The 17401-nt window shown below is 41.7% G+C and overlaps 1 protein-coding gene across 6 annotated transcripts in view; it reads left to right on the plus strand.

Annotated features, from left to right (window-relative positions):
• Positions 1–16437, plus strand: part of AHCYL2 (adenosylhomocysteinase like 2) — a 209616-nt gene extending 193179 nt beyond the window's left edge. For all 6 annotated transcript variants that reach the window (XM_017549545.1, XM_017549546.1, XM_017549547.2 and 3 more), the window contains exons 13-17: positions 8777–8875; positions 10785–10853; positions 10974–11052; positions 12697–12817; positions 13293–16437. In XM_017549545.1, coding sequence (XP_017405034.1) covers positions 8777–8875; positions 10785–10853; positions 10974–11052; positions 12697–12817; positions 13293–13299 — 375 coding nt within the window. In that variant the 3' untranslated portion in view covers positions 13300–16437. The remainder of the gene's footprint in view (positions 1–8776; positions 8876–10784; positions 10854–10973; positions 11053–12696; positions 12818–13292) is intronic.
• Positions 16438–17401: the final 964 nt, after the last annotated feature.

Here is a 17401-nt window from a genome sequence, read left to right on the forward strand (position 1 = left end):
GAGCTGGGGAGGGATAGCAGGGGGAGAAATGCCAGATGTAGGTGATGGGGAGGAAGGCAGCAAATCACACTGCCACGTGTGTTCCTATGCAACAATTTTGCATGTTCTTCGCATGTACCCCAAAACCTAAAATGCAATAAAATAAATAAATGGGAAAAAAAAATAGCAGTTGGTACTAATAAGTTGCCCAAGTAACAGTTAATAGAAATGTTGTCTCTTGCCGGGCATGGTGGCTCAAGCCTGTAATCCCAGCACTTTGGGAGGCCGAGGCGGGTGGATCACGAGGTCAAGAGATCGAGACCATCCTGGTCAACATGGTGAAACCCCGTCTCTACTAAAAATACAAAACATTAGCTGGGCATGTGGCGCGTGCCTGTAATCCCAGCTACTCAGGAGGTTGAAGCAGGAGAATATTCTGAACCCAGGAGGCGGAGGTTGCGGTGAGCTGAGATCGCACCATTGCACTCCAGCCTGGGTGACAAGAGCGAAACTCCGTCTCAAAAAAAAAAAATGTTGTTTCTTTCTTTTTTTCTTTTTTTTTGAGACAGAGTCTCACACTGTTGCCCAGGCTGGAGTGCAGTGACACGGCTCACTGCAACATCCACCTCCTGGGTTCAAGTGATTCTCCTGCCTCAGTCTCCCAAGTAGCTGGGACTACAGGTGCCCACCACCATGCCCAGCTAATTTTTGTATTTTTAGTAGAAACAGGGCCTCACCATACTGGCCAGGCTGGTCTCAAACTCCTGATTGTGACCTGCCCGCCTTGGCCTCCCAAAGTGCTGGGATTACAGGCATGAGCCACCATGCCCAGCCAAGTGTTGTTTATTTTTTTTCAGACTTACCAAAGTATCTCTCAGTGTGACTTTTACTCTGGTTTTAAGTTTTTATGGCATACCTGTATTTCTCTCTGGGTAACTGGCTCAATTCAAGCAAAGCATGCTTTCATCTCCACTGAGGGCTGCTTTGATTGAGCTTTAGCGTTGCCAGGTAAGGACCAGCTGATGTACTAAGAGCCTACTGGATATTATTTTTTATATATATATGGTTTCCTTTTTAAATTCTGTGCTCTATTCTTCCATTATTAAAAATAGCTGGCAGAACAACCTACCAAAGCCTCTTTCTACCCTGGGGTGTCTGAGTGACATGGCCTCATTATTCTCTCTTACCATGATATTTTGCTTACAATGAACAATTTAGTTGGTAGTTGTTTATTTTCCTTTTGCTTAAGTTTCACTTATGTGCCATACTGCTTCTTTGCTGAATGATTAAAGATACTAGTATTTCTAAAACTGTCTAGCACATGATTATCATTTCCTGGATGACTTTGCTTCTAGAGCCCCCAAAGGGGAAAGGCCTAAAGGGAAGTATTTGTGTTATGCCCTAGGCCCTAATGGAAAACTTTCAGAGTAAGGTAAGGGGAAGGAATTTTCCTTTCTAAACCCTCAAGAACCTCTGAAATAAAAATAACTCCAAATGTAGTCATGTACCTTTTGGATTTTTACTTTATCTCATTTCATCTTTTTGACCACTCCATGAGGCATTATTCTTATTCTTAATTTTCAGTTGGGAAACTAAGAAGTTAACTACCTCGTCAATCATATAATTGATTCAAAATGAAACCGGTGCACTGGCTAACACCTGTAATTCCAGCACTTTGGGAGGCCAAGGCAGGTGGATCACCTGAGGTCAGGAGTTTGAGACCACCCTGGCCAAGATGGCAAAACCTCGTCTCTACTAAAAATACAAAAATTAGCTGGGTGTGGTGGCACACGCCTATAATCTCAGCTACTTGGGAGGCTGAGGCAGGAGAATCTCTGGAACCCCTGAGGCAGAGGTTGCAGTGAGCTGAGATTGTGCCATTGCACTCCAGCCTGGGCGACAAGATCAAGTGACACTCCATCTCAAAAAAAAAAGGAAAAGAAAAAAAAACTGGTGCACAAAATCCAGAGTTTTTTTACTCCTAGTCTAGTTTTCTTTGTTTTGTTTTCCTGTGTGTTGTATTATTTTCTCCTCATGACTTGTGGATTAACTTCAAATCATGATGGTAATCTCTCCTTCAGAGGCAGCCCAGACATAAGTAACCTCCCAGGATAAAGACCAGAAGATTCTTCACCTTCAATTACAAATATTTTTTGTGTGAATGCTATATGCCAGGTGGTGTTCTAAATGCTTGGAGTCAGTGAACAAAACAAGAAAAAATATTTCTGCCCTCATGGATCTTATAGCTTAGTGAGAAGAAAAACAATAAACATAATAAATATGTAAAATCTATACTATGTTAGAAGGCAAAAGCACCACAGAAAAAAGAAAAAGTAGAACATGGTGGGAGAATTGAGCACTGGATTTTAATTTGAAATAGATTAAGCTGCAAGCCTTATTAAGAATATGATGGGCCAGGTGCAGTGGCTCATGCCTATAATCCCAGCACTTTGGGAGGCCAAGATGGGCAAATCACCTAAGGTCGGGAGTTCAAGACCAGCCTGGCCAACATAATGAAACCATGTTTCTAGTAAAAATACAAAAGAAAATTAGCTGGGTGTGGTGGCAGGTGCCTGTAATCCCAGCTACTCAGAAGGCTGAGACAAGAGGATCGCTTGAACCCAGGAGGCGGAGGTTGCAGTGAGCTGAGATTGTGTCATTGCACTCCGGCCTGGGCAACTGGGCAACAAGAGCAAAACTCTGTCTCCAAAAAAAAAAAAAAAAATGGAATATAATGTTTGAGACCATGCATGGTGGCTCACACCTATAATCCCAGCATTTTGGGAGGCCAAGGTGGGATGATTGCTTAAGCCCAGGAGTTTGAGACCAGCCTAGGCAACATAGTGAGACCTCATCTTTACAAAAAATAAAAAAACAAAATTAGCTGGGTGTGGTGGCTTGGCACCTGTAGTACCAGCTATTTGGGAGGCTGAGGCAGGAGAGTCACTTGAGCCTCGGAGGCAGAGGTTGCAGTGAGCCAAAATAGTGCCGCTGCACATCAGCCTGGGTGACAGAGTGAGACCCTGACTCCAGAAAAAAAATTTTTTTTTTTTAAAGATGATGTTTGAGGCAGACTTGAAGGAATTTGCCATGTGGATTTTTAGTGAATAGCATTTCAAGAAGAGAGAAAGACCTGTAGGGCAGGAGTGTGCCTAGTCTGAGGAACAACAAGGAGGCCAGTGTGCTTGGAGTAGAATGAGCATAGGGACAAGGAAGAGTGGAAGATGAGGTCAGAGGGGTAACAGGACAGATCTTAGTGGGCCTCATAGTCCATTGTAAGAACTGATCATATGCTGAGAGAACTAGGGAGCCATTGAGGGCTTATAATCTGACTTATGTTTTTAAAGGATGGCTTTTATTTTAAAAGGATTGCCCTGGTTGCTGTGTTGAGACTAGCCCAAGTTTTGCAGGTATTGCCAGGTGGCCCCCATATCTGCCAGTCACATGAGCCAAGGGCCATCTCTTACTTCTCTTTATGTTTCTCTTGGCAGAAGGTATATGGCTAAGCTAAATGGTCCAGAAAAGGAGATGCTCAGAGGAACTTTTGAAAAGTTAAATTATTCAACCTTTGGTGATAGTGTCACAGGGCATGTAAAATGAAATTCAAGGAAATATCAAACTCAACTAGTAATGAAACCAGAATTTTTATTCAGTGTTTAGCATATTTATCTTGAATCCTGCTCTGCTCTATGCCAGATACCAGTTTACTAAAGAAATGACAGTGAACAATATCCTGTCTCTCAGGGAGCATATATTCTAGTGTGGGAGACAAATAATAAAGAAATAGGTAGTTATTGTTAGTTAATGCTTAGCATTGAAGAAAAACAGCAAGGTAAGGACATTGGGGATTCCATTTTAGTTAGGGTAGTCAAGGAAGTCTCTTTGAGGAGATAACACTTTTTAAAAACCTAAATGAAATAAAGGAGCAAGCCATCCAAGCATTCTGTTCAGATAGAATGGCAGGTAAAAGACCCTGAGGTAGACACCTGTTTGATGTGTTTGAGGAACAGAAAAGAAGCCACTGTGGCAGGAAGACTGGGCGAGGGGGTCAGAAGAAGAGTTAACTCAAGGAGGTATAGGCAATGTAGAGCTTTACAGGTCATGTTAAGGACTTTAGATTTTATTCTGAAAGAAGCCATCAGAAGGTTTTGAGTAGATGAGTGACAAAATCTGACTTAGGTTTTTAAAAATTACTCTGGAAGCCAGCTGTGGCGGCTCATGCTTGTAGTCCCCCAGCTGTTCAGGAGGCTGAGGTGGGAGGATTGCTTGAGCGCAGAATTTCGAAGTCAGCCTGGGCAACATAGCGAGATCCTGTCTCTAAAAAGAAAATTACTCTGGCTTTTGTATAAAGAAAACACTCTGGAGCTTGACTGATGATAGGGATAACAGCAGGTTCTTTCAGTTATTTCTGACTCTAGGAGGTGGAGGCTTGGATTAGATGGCCAAGTGTTAGCGGTGATAAGTGATAGGTTGTGACCAATGGAATTTACTAAATGGATTGGATGCATAGTGTGAGAAAAAGACGGAAATCATTACCAGTCAACTCAGTGAAACTGTAGGAGGACGATTTGGTAAGTATCCAGATATTTTTAGTAATCAAAATTTTTAGAGGTTTTTTTTTTCCTTTTTTAGTAGGAATTCGTATCGTAGTTTTACCTAACCTTGAGATGTTGCCTGCTGCATATTTAGGAAGGAATAGCTCATCAGGAGAGTTGGTCATTTAGAAATCTCCATTTTTTTCTGAGAAATATGAATGCGGTGAATACTGAAGGAACCTGGAAAAGGGATTGTGCTTTCTGCTGCCTTTTTTGCCATGTCTTTCTTTTACATGTTTGCTTTCTCATAAAAGCAGACCTGCTTACCCATAGAAGGCCTGTGTAATTGTAAGCATCATAATTCAGGCGGTCAAACCATTAAGTACATAGGCTTTAAACGCTTTTTCCAGTCAAAGAATGATTTAACCTGCGACTTTGTGCTTTACAGGACTAGAACTCCAGTTGTTCCCCCTGAAACAAAACAAAACAAACAAACAAACAAAAAATGGATGTGCACTGTCCAAAATTTTCTAAGACCAATTTGTGCAAGGATAATGAGTGTCCAATTTACTGTGGCATGTACACCTGGTTTGGGAAGGTAGTCTGCACAGGAATCCCTTTTCCTGGTAGATTGCTTAGTGATTGTAGAGCCACTGCAAAGACAACTGGATGTTTTTAAGAGAGATTCTTGTCAAGCTGTGCCAGCTGTAAGGTAGGAAACCCTTCTGGTCTTGAGCAATGTGACTGCTGACTAGACCTTAATAGTCAGGTTATTGGAGTTCCTGGACAGTGGTGGAGATAAGTTAACCAAGTTTCTCTTCAAACCTTTTTTTAAATTTACTGTCAGGCTTTCACCTACAGCATCGCCATTCCAGTGCTCTAGTAAACTGCCTCTACTAAGCATTGGTTATTTTCTTTTTTTTTTTTGAGACAGAGTTTCGCTCTTGTTGCCCAGGCTGGAGTGCAATGGCGCAATCTCGGCTCACTGCAACCTCCGCCTCCTGGGTTCAGGCAGTTCTCCTGCCTCAGCCTCCTGAGTAGCTGGGATTACAGGCATGCGCCACCATGCCCAGCTGATTTTTTGTGTTTTTAGTAGAGACGGGGTTTCACCATGTTGACCAGGATGGTCTCGATCTCTTGACCTCGTGATCCACCCGCCTCGGCCTCCCAAAGTGCTGGGATTACAGGCTTGAGCCACCGCACCCGGCCCGCATTGGTTATTTTCTTATGTTCATAAGAAGTGTCCTTTCCTTGATTCTGCTGTATCTTTCTTCCCAAGGAATATTTCCTAAGATGGGTTTTAGCTCTTTGCTCCTAGTCACCAAGATTGTGCTTGGCCTCTGGAAGATTAGGGGTATAAAACACTAACAACCTGAAATACTAAGATGAAGTCCCATCATCTTAATAAAAACTGCCATTGTCACCAACAGTATCTCTTGGTTCTTTGTGGTTATTACCCTTCATAGTGCTAAGCTCTAAAAGCTAATGGATTCTACTTTGTATATCCTTAACTTCTCAAAATGATCTATTTGCTTAAATTCATTTTTTTTTTTTTTAAGACATGGTTTCACTTTGGCATCGCCCAGACTAGAGTGCAGTGGCACAATCTCGGCTCACTGCAGACTCAATTTCCCGGGCTCGAGCAATCCTCCCACCTCAGCCTCCCGAGTAGCTGCGACTACAGGCGCACGCCAACATGCCCAGCTAATTCTGTTATTTTATTTTATTTTTTGTAGAGACAAGGTCTCACTATGTTGCCCAAGACGGTCTTGAACTCCTGGGCTCAAGGGATCTTCCTGCCTTGGCCTCCCAAAGTGTTGGGATTACAGGTGTGAACCACTGTACCCTGCCCTTAAATTCTTTTGAACCCTGTATTTACAGTATTTATAACATTTATATTTTTAAATTCCAATTTTAAAATAATACTTGCTTAGTTTAAAAATCCAAACAAGGCCGGGCGCGGTGGCTCAAGCCTGTAATCCCAGCACTTTGGGAGGCCGAGGCGGGTGGATCACGAGGTCAAGAGATCAAGACCATCCTGGTCAACATGGTGAAAAATACAAAAAATTAGCTGGGCATGGTGGCGCGTGCCTGTAGTCCCAGCTACTCAGGAGGCTGAGGCAGGAGAATTGCCTGAACCCAGGAGGCGGAGGTTGCGGTGAGCCGAGATCACGCCATTGCACTCCAGCCTGGGTAACAAGAGCGAAACTCCGTCTCAAAAAAAAAAAAAAATCCAAATACTATAAATATGCTTAAAATAAGCAAAAAAATTCTATAATTGAGGTTAGACTATATTGTTCTGCAACTTAATTTTTTTCACTTAAGAATAGTGACTGGGTCAGGTGCAGTGGCTCACACTTGTAATCCTAGCACTTTGGGAAGCCGAGGCAGGGAGATCACCTGAAGTCAGGGGTTTGAGACCAGCCTGGCCAACATGGCAAAACCCTGTCTCTACCAAAAAAATACAAAAACTAGCCAGGTGTGATGACAGGTGCCTATAATCCCAGCTACTCGGGAGGCTGAGGCAGGAGAATCACTTGAGCCCAGAAGGCAGAAGTTGCAGTGAGCTGAGATCACGCCACTGCATTCCAGGCTGGGTGACAAAGTGAGACTCTGTCTACAAAAAAAAAAAAGAAAAATGAATGGTTTTTATGTTAACACATATATTTCTACATCTTTTTTGGAGCTTCTCACCATAGTACTTTTTTTTTTTTTTTAAACTAGAATAACCAGCTTAACTTTTTTTTTTAAAGGTTTGTATAATATTCCACTGTATGGAACTATCCTCATTTACTTAACCATTCCCTAGTTTATTTACATTTAGTTTTTTTTACATTTTATTTTATTTACAAATAAGGCTGGATTGAACATTCTTGGGCACTTATATTTCTGAACTTGAGCAAGTGTTTTTATAGGATAGGGCCCTAAAAAAGTGAAACTGATTGGTCAAAGATTAGGTACATATAAAATTTTGCTAGCTGCTGCCAAATTGCCCTCTAGAAAGGTTAAACCAATTTATGAAACTTGACATTTCGAGAAATTGTATGTGTTTCCCATCTACCTAATAAAGAAATTGTCCACACCATTAATATAGTTCTGAATGCACTGAAATATAATGGTGTATGTCTTTCCTACTAGATTGGTACTTCTTTGGGGATAGGAACCATGAATTTCTAAACTTTAGTTGAGCATCCCATTGTTTGCTTAAATAGACCCTGGGGATACAAAAATGAAGGTACTGTCTTTGTCCATAAATGGCTCACAGCCTAGTAAAGGAATCCACAGTCTTATCTATATTCATGCTCTTTACTACAGTGCCTAGAATATGGTATGTACCCTATAAATCATTAATGTATAACTAAAAGTGTTTTTCTTTGTCTGAAAGCTATTTGGCAGAACTTCTTAATTTTATCAAATGAGCCAATGGGTGGTTTTGAAATATGAACTCATTTTCTATTTTAGGCATTGCCTATTGGAAGAAGGAAGGTGTTGTCTTAAGTCTACACCCCGTGGCTGTTATTTGATTGCTGCTGTTAATAAACATAACATTTTTTCATTTTCTCTGAATATACAATATACATAAATGGAAGGAGGGTGAGCCATTGGGAGCTTTACTCTACCATTAAGCATTTCTTTAAAGGCTACCTCACATTTGCACTTAGGTCACAAAGCTTCTGTAACTAGGGTGAACCACTATCCTTGAGAAGGTGGAACCTGGGACCTTGGGATATGAGGGCAGAGCCTTGGACCCCAGCATGCTATGTTTAGGACATTTGGCCTCTTACTAATCCCACTCAGCTGTGTTCCTCCTTTTCTTCTGTGTTTCTTCAGCACTTATATATTCAGTTTGCACTGTATTAATTTGCACTTGTTTGCATGTTGCTTTGTAAGTATTTTAAGGGCGTTTTTTTTTTTTTCCTCTCACATATGTATTGTTTTGTGTCCCCAGCTAAAGTACAAACTTTTTGAAGGCAGAAACCATGTCTTTGGTTTCTTTTGTATTTTCCATAGCACCTTGTACTGTGAGAGTGGGCACACAGTATATGTTGTGGAATGACATCCTGAGTGATCCCTCCCTGGCTGGGCCTCAGATTAAATTCCCTGAAATGGAACAGTCCTAACCAACCCAGGACAGGTATTCTCAATCTGGCATGTTGGTTGCTCCTTTCAGCCTGCTATTTGAAATGGCTCCCTTCAGCATCTTACTGTCCCCACAGTGGGGCTTGCCATGGCTGAGGATGTACTTGCTGTATGTGTTCCAGGCGAGTCTGCGGACACCAGAACTGACCTGGGAGCGAGTGAGATCTCAAGTTGACCATGTGATATGGCCTGATGGCAAGAGGATAGTACTGCTGGCAGAGGTAAGGCTGAGACTGGCAAAAAAATGCTCCCCGACAACAGGAGGGACTGCAGTACCCAGGTCCCCTCCTCCTCATGTTCTCTCATACTTTCAGCTCCTCTGTTAAGTACAAGTTTGACTACTTTCCCAATGGATTTTACTTCTAATTGTGAAAGATCTTTTCATTCAGCAATTAAGAAACTATTTTGGTTCCCCACTTTACACCAATTATCTCGTCTCTCCATGTCAATCTACAGGTTGAGTCAGATAATGATTATTACTGTAGAAGGAATTCACAGATAGAACCAGTGCCACTTTGAGTGATGCTTATGAAGAGATAATGTCATTTGTGGGATGGTTTAATCAGTAAGCACAAAGTAGATATCCCCAACTGTAACCAGGACTATCTTAGGCAAGCTCTCGGAAAGTATATTTTTACTGATAGATTCCCTGTTTTTGAATGTCCATTCCCTTGAATTGAGCCAGATGTGTAGTAGGTACCTACCAAGATATCAATTGCTCAATTGATATTTCCCCATCCTGGCTCCTAGCTCACATTGACACTATTGACTTTCATTTCACTTGGGTTTCATGTCAATGTTTGACTACTTTTCCTTAAAAGCTCCTCTTCCCTAGTCCTGGATTCCTGACAGCTATGATGATGCCTTCTATTCTTACCTTGAAGCTTTCTCTTCTTCAGAGAAAGATACCAAAATAACAAGGAGGATAATAATACTTTTCTCAATTTTGATTTTCAGTCAGTTTTTTTCTTTTTTTATATTAAAGAACCTGAATATGAAAATGTAAAAGATAAACTGTCTTTATCTAGGGACCCAGAAGTTAGGGGTTTTTAGTATCCTTACTGTTCTCTTCACCTTTTCCTCACTTTATCTTATCTTCTCCGATACTTTAGGGCATTTGTAAAGGGACTGAACTATTTCTTCACGAGGAAGGAGTATACATGAGGAGGAGATGGGCAGATTGCCAAATATGCATTAGTAGCTTTAATGTCAGTCTGCTGCCTGGTGACTGACTTCTAGCTGCCCTAGGAGGTCCCACCTGGTAATTTTGGTGACAAAAGCAAGTACCATGGGTGTTTTTGGCTATATGGTTGAGCAAAAAGGTGGTCAGGCTTCTTAAGAAACAAAATAGGAAAGGCTGGCATTGGGGGCAGTTTCTAGTTCTTCTGCTGTCTGAATCACCAGCTCAAAATACAAGGCTGACAAGGCTGTCTTTGAATTCAGAAGAAACTAACTGAAGGAGAAGCACAAAAATCATCACAGCTATGGTAAAACGCCATCTCTACTAAAAAAAAAAATACAAAAGTTAGCCGGGCATGGTGACACATGCCCGTGGTCCCAGCCACTTGGGAGGCTGAGGCAGGAGAATTGCCTGAACCCAAGAGGCAGAGGTTATAGTGAGTCAAGATCATGCCACTGAATTCCATCCTGGGCAACGGAAGGAGACTCCATCCCCCCAAAAATATCATCACAGCTTTCTAAATCCAAAGATATCTCCCTTCACAACCTGGAGAGATTGTCCCCGGATTTGAGTGATCATTGTTTATTTCAGAATAGTCTTCCAAAGGAATGCTGATCCTCAGAAGGGGAGGATATTTTGCTATAGAGAGTGGAAAGTTCAAGAGAAATACACCGATATTTGGCATAAGCTTCAGTGTCATATGACCATCTGTATTCCTTTTAAATAATTCCAGAAATCTTTTAGCTATTAGTTTCGTCAAATTTTCCAGAATTTTAGTAGTTTCATTTAAATGTCAGTTGGTTAGTTCTTATATATTGAACAGCTGCTTTTTTTCCAGCAATGTTAGTTGGGAAGTGCTTGGAAAATGGCAGTCATGCTTCTCTTCCCTCACTTCTCAAAGGCCAGCGACTTGGTCCTAATCCATTTGTGTCTTCGCCTTTGATCACTAGGGCCGCCTGCTGAACCTAAGCTGCTCCACAGTGCCTACATTTGTGCTGTCAATCACTGCTACTACTCAGGTAAGGCTTCCAGAGTGGGACAGCAGTAGTCTGGAGAGGGTCCTCAGACCAACCGGGTTTCACTTTCTTGGGTAAATTGCCGTGAATGGCACATCAGCATCCATCTCTCTGCTTTTCTAGGCGCTTGCCTTGATAGAGCTTTACAATGCTCCTGAGGGTCGCTATAAACAGGATGTCTACCTGTTGCCCAAGAAAATGGGTAAGTATTTGCTCTTCCATCTCCATCCTTACCAAAGTAGTTCAGAGTCTGAGGCTAAAGGAAGTTGGGGGCATTAACTTTCTTAAGAATAGGGGGATAAAAAGGTATCTTCATCTTGTAAAGTAGGAGTTAGGATTCCTAGGTTCCAGTCCCAGTTGATTTATCCCATTTTCTTTTTATTTGTTTTATTTAATTTTATTTATTTATTTATTTTGAGACGGGGTCTCGCTCTGTCACCAGGCTGGAGTACAGTGACCATGATCTTAGTTCACTGCAACCTCCACCTCCCGGGTTCAAGCAATTGCCCTGCCTCAGCCTCCAGAGTATCTGGAACTACAGGCATGTGCCACCATACCTGGCTGATTTTTTTTTTGTCTTTTAGTAGGACAGGGTTTCACCATGTTGGCCAGGGTGGTCTCGATCTCCTGGCCTGGTGATCCACCTGCCTCGGCCTCCCGGAGTGCTGGGATTATAGGCCTGAGCCACCACGCCCAGCCTTTATCTCATTTTCTACATGTGTTGCCCCAGCAAAGATGTGACATTTTGCTGTGATTTAGTTTACCTCCCTATGAATTTTAAGGATTTATTTCTCTTAAAGTATCTTTATTTGGGAATCTCAAAGGAGGAAAAAAAAAACTCCCTTAAAAAAGAATCATCTTCTACCTTGTGACATCTGACTTATTCCAATGCTAGGCTGCCATATAGCCCCTACCAAACTTTTCTCAGACCACACAAGACTTTCCTACCACACCTTCCAACACCAGTCCCAATGCTTCAGCCAAAGGAGAGATGTGGAATAGAAGCTATTTAGTTACATGGTGTTTTGTATAAGAGAAACATTAACCTGTCTTAAATTTTTAAAGAGCCTACCTCAAGCACCTGAACTGATACAGTGTGTTTATAAACTCCTCAGGCAAAGATCAAGTAAAAAATCAGCTTCTGGTTTTGTTTTTCTTTAGCGCTAGGTGTATAACAACTGTTAAAAGTTGTTAGATTTTCCCTTTAGTAGACACTTCAGAAGGATATAAAAGCAACAGCACAGTCCATATTCTGACAGAATGTATAATGAATTTGGTAGACCAAATACATAGGAAATGACATAAGATTATGAATAAGTACTATGTGGTCAGATAATAGAATGTGAACAGAAACCCATAAGAATTAAGACTACTCAACGCAAAGCAAACACTTCATTTATCCCATTTATCTTTTAAGGGAGTATCCTTCTTAGTTTTTCCATTCAAGTTTCCCCAGGCATTAGTTTTTCTAAATGACCCAAAGTATAGAGTGTAAGGCAAAACTAAAGTTGGAGCTTCCCATTATTTAGTTCCCACATTATCCTATTCCTTCTTTTAGATCCTGATGCCTGTTGTTTCTTTCATTTTTCCCGTACTTTTCTGGATGGCAAGGTTCAAAGCTGAAAGAGTTAGTAAGGATGAATTGTTAAGGCTTTGGAAAGTACTGGGCTTGAAGCTGAAGGCAGCTATTCCTTAGAATTGAGGACCAGTGAGTAAAGGTTGGACATTTTTTATTCAGCTCCAGGAATTAGAAGGTGTCCGAACTTTTTAAGGCCTAGCTTGGGGAGAACAGTTATCAGATAAAAGGCATGAATGCTTATACCAGGGCTTCTGTGGTCTGTTCCAGATGAATATGTGGCCAGTCTACACCTGCCTACCTTTGATGCCCACTTGACAGAGCTGACAGATGAACAGGCCAAGTATCTGGGACTCAACAAGAATGGGCCCTTCAAGCCTAATTACTACAGGTGCCTTGGGCTCCCCAGAAATCAGGGACACCTGGGCAGTGACGAGTTTCCTGAACTGGAATTGATCTTTGCATCCCCAACCACATATGCTTACATGAGCTCAGAAAAATGAACCCACTTCCCCTCACTACCACCCCTAAAAGACTCTTCAAGGCCTTAAATAGTATTCCCCTTCCTGAATTTGCCTTTTGGAGATAGAGAGGTGGAGCTTGGGTAAGTGGCTATTTGCCTCATTAAATAAAGTTCCCCTTCCTTAATTCCTTTCCCCATTTCATCTTCTTGCTATGATTTTTATCTCTTTATGGAGAAATATTGGCCTTTTTCAATGACATGAAAAGGAGACACATACACCTTCTGTAACCATACACTCCAGAAAAGTCTCTGCTTCCCTGTTATACCTTTAGGCAAGCTCTTCATGCCCCAGCATCCCCATTAGCTGATAACATCACAGTCTCATCTTTCTTTTTCCCTCCAGGTATTAAGTTCCTGTAACTCAAACCAGAAGTTTTAAGGAATAGAACTTCAAGCCTTTTCTCCACTACTATATAAGAAGGAATTCAGCAAGCTGCTTCTCTAATCACAGCTGCCTGCCGTGCTCACCCTGTGTGTTTGGTTATTTATTTATTAAAATCAAGAATCCTGTGCCTGTAGCATTGGCCCAGAGTGTGGTTACTGCCCTGAGGGCCATGAGAGAGCCACAGAGGATGGACTGATGAGGGAAAGACATGGGGTAACTGCTCCCAGTGCATCATTCACATCATTCCCCATTGACTGAATCCTCAGGAGTGGCCATTTTTCCTCTTGTCCAGGCTCATGAGTTAGTCCAGGGATTCCATACTTCTCATTCCCTGGAGTTTTCTGGAATAAATTTTCAGCACCTGCCTTTCTCAGCTTTGGCCCTTCCCCAGGTGAGGCCGTTTGAAATTAACATGGCCAGTGTTTCACACAAGATTGGGTTCGCAATCTTGACCATCACTATCACTGCCTTCTTTATATAAAGGCTAATAAGGAAGGAATGTTATTTATGGCTTTGCTAAGCTATGTCAGGAACTCAGCTGTGCTGTGCCTACCAGGGGTCTCCTTTCTTACCTTGGACTCCTTTCTTCTCTTTGAATATTTATGTCCATTTTAACACTTTCTCGTTGCAAGAGGGATGTGCCTCCGTTATTTCCTCCACAGTTTTGGTATTTGTCAGACATTTGTTCTGCTGTCTTTCTAATCCAGCCAACCTCTGCTCAGGAAGTGGGGCCAGCTCCACTGGGACCCATAGTTTTACTTCCTTGTCATTTAATTGGATAGTTTCCAAGGAAGCCCCTCCAGATTGTCACTATCTCAGAAAAGGAGAGCTTGTTGTGAAACACTGCTTCCTGAAAGTTCCTGCTATTGCCTAACCCTACGTCTGAAACTGAGTAGGGAAAGGCATACTTTTCCAGGGAGACTCACAGCTTGATACCCCAACAAAGCAGAGCATATTTACTTGTTTCCTAAGAAGGCCATTGCAGCTTGACTGTCTAAGGGATACAGAGATGAAATCGTAAACTGTATCCAGATTATCAAAGCTAATTTGAAGAGTTTGAACCTCATCAGACATTCATTCCTTTGGCCATTGCTATGGATGAAACCGAGATCTGCAATCTGATCTGTGGTCTTCTCTGCTGGCATGTATTTTATGATTTAACTTCTTCCATTTGAGGATTCTCTATTTCAGAGGCAGTTTCTTGAGTAACTCCAGTGTTACAAAAAGAATTAGTAATGTGGTATGGGCAGCATGATATTTTATGTCCCATCCAAAAATTGGATTCCTTTTGGAGACTGATCTGCTGGTCTCAAGGGTTTCATTGGGACCAGATTGGTTAAAGAGTTAAAGTCTGGAGTGGTCCTAGAAACTTGAATTAAATAAGCCTCTTCCCCTTGCCGATCCTATTCAACACTCTCAGGTTGGTTTGTTCCCCACTTTTTTCCTATGCTGGTCTGCCTAAAAGTCTCAAGACCAAGATGACTCAAGGAAACACCAGACCACCCATGATCACTATAACCTTCCTATCCTGATTCTCTCTTCTACCTCCACCCTCTCCAGCTTCTCCTGGTCTTCACATATATTCTCAGAGCTAGTCTGAAAGTGACCTTACTTTTGGAAGTAGGGAAGTGGAACTTTGGTAAATGACTCTTTGTCTCATTAAATAGTATACAGGCTCAGCCCATAGACTACAGTTCTTCAGAGGCCATATGTGTTAGCAAGTACTGGTTATATTCTTTTTTTATAAGGAAGATCATAAATGCTAAAAATTCCCACTGAGCCATTCAGTTCTTCCTTTTGCCTACCTAGGCCTATTTTTTATATTAATTGGGTCCCTTTAGCAAGAGATTCAGATTGTTGTACCTTATCTTATATCCAGAGTAGATTCCATTTGGCAGATATATGGTCTCTAGCCTATTGTATTCTTAGCCCCAAAATCATAACCTGCTGTTTCTCAGCAAAGGCTTGCTCTCTGGAACTTACTATGTGCTGGTACTTAAAGAATACACTCTGCCTTGCTGTAGTGAAGAGACCCACTCCAAATAAAAAGGAGCCACACTGGACTTCTGAGTTAGGTTGCCAGTGTTGCTGCCCATGATGAGATATTTGCCTCTGAGTTTCAGATGACCTCTCTTCTTTGTAGGAACCTGTGCCATCAACCATTAAAAAGAAAGAGCCACAGGCCTCCCAAGTATTTGGGCTCTATCTTAGTGTTGGAATCTGGTCATTATTCCCTCTGCCCTTGGAATCAGGGCAATGTGTCATCTTTCCTCAAGCCTCTTACCTTAGATGCATCCCAGTTATCTGGAAGCATGGGAAAGAAGGCTAATTATCTCTTTGTATGTGGCTCCAGTCTGTGAGGTTACATACCATTTTCTCTACAATGAATTTGTGCTAGTTTTTTGCCTTCTTTCTTTTCTTTTCCCCATTAGAGACAGGGTTTCACTATGTTGCTCAGGCTGGTCTCAAACTCCTGGGCTCAAGCAATCCTCCTGCTTCAGCTTCCTGAGTAGCTAGAACCACCAGTGTGTGCTACCATGCCTGGCCCTTTTTTGCCTTTTTCATGGAGATATTCAGTTTTCTTTTCTTTTCCTTTCTTTTTTTTTTTTTTTTTTTTTTTCATTTAACAACAACAAAAATGTATCTAATCTACCTTCCCTCTGCTGTCTTCCCTCCCCATCCTACTTGCCCATATGAGCGCGGCTCCCCGTGGCCACATACTCCTGCAAAGCTTTTTTGCTGCTTGGCTTTTCTCTGAACAGATCTGATATTGCTGCTCCTGTGGTTTTCTCAAAATTAACTTTGTGATGGTTTTTAAAAAAGGAATCAAATGCATCATTGCATTAAGCTTTTTCAATAAAGGAAAATTACAGAAGGAAAATAGGCAACACCAGCAAATTATATGTGGACAAGTTCTAAACTATATATATACATATATATACACGTAATCATCTAGTTCTGTCATCTTACTGAAAGGAATAAAACTTCTAAGGATCACCATTTCTGAGAAGTTCTTGGAAATCTTTATGTCTAAGTGATTGTATTAGATCAGCAATAATGACTGTGTAATCTTGAAAAACAAATAAAATATTCCTAACATGGACTTTTAAGGGTCTTTCTTGTTTCTGTGAACTTAGGAATTCAGAGATGAGCGAGATCTCTGGGTAACAAACTAGAGATCCTGCTGTAGGGCAAGGATGTGAAAATGTTGCCAAAAGACATGTTTGAATGACCTTAGGCTTGTTAATATCCTGTTCCCCTCCTCCCTGCCAGCACACACACTCATCTGCCTTCTCAGGTTAAAGAACTTACCTTCTCAGAACCACCACCCTGGGGAGCTGAGGACTGTAGGCTTCAGACAGAGAAACTAAACCATAGTTCTAGGTCCCTGACTCCCTTCGTGTGCTGCCCTTAGTTGAAAAGCGCAGGAAATCGGCATCCCCAAATTTGGGACCAAAGGACTCTGACAACTAGGACCTGATTATATCCAGACTGCCTATTCTTTCTCAACTGCTAGTAGGGTAACCGTCTTTGGGTAGCTTTCTGATAGCCAACTTCTTTAGTTGACAACCTAAACTAGTTCTGCATCCTATATGCAAGATGTTTTCTTACCATAGCAGAATCTTCTGCCACTTTGGCTTCTGATTATTTAGATTAAGGGCCACAGGGTTAGAATAGTCTGGGCAGTTGGTAATCCTCAAAATCAATGCCATTCCAGTTAAGAGGAGGAGAACACAGCAGCTAGCGATGAAGCTGGTGGGTCAGCTGAAAGGATTTTGCTCCCCTGCAGCAGGGCTTGACTCCTCATTTGTGATGGAATCTTGGGTGCCTGGGTCTTCATTTCAGAATCATGGGATAAGCCCAAGCTGTCCACTGCAGCACAAGTTTCTCCACCTCACAGTATTGTGGAAAAGAGCTTGAACTTTGAAGCAGGCTAACTTGGGTTTGAATCTCAGCTCTGCCATTTACAAGTTATGTAACAGCCAAATTACATAACCACCCACAGCCTCAATTTTCTTGCCTGTGAAATGGATACTGCTTATCTCCTAGGGTAAGGATTTAATGAA

Source organism: Cebus imitator, unplaced genomic scaffold, assembly GCF_001604975.1.
Source record: "Cebus imitator isolate Cc_AM_T3 unplaced genomic scaffold, Cebus_imitator-1.0 Scaffold219, whole genome shotgun sequence".
Taxonomy (NCBI): domain Eukaryota; kingdom Metazoa; phylum Chordata; class Mammalia; order Primates; family Cebidae; genus Cebus; species Cebus imitator.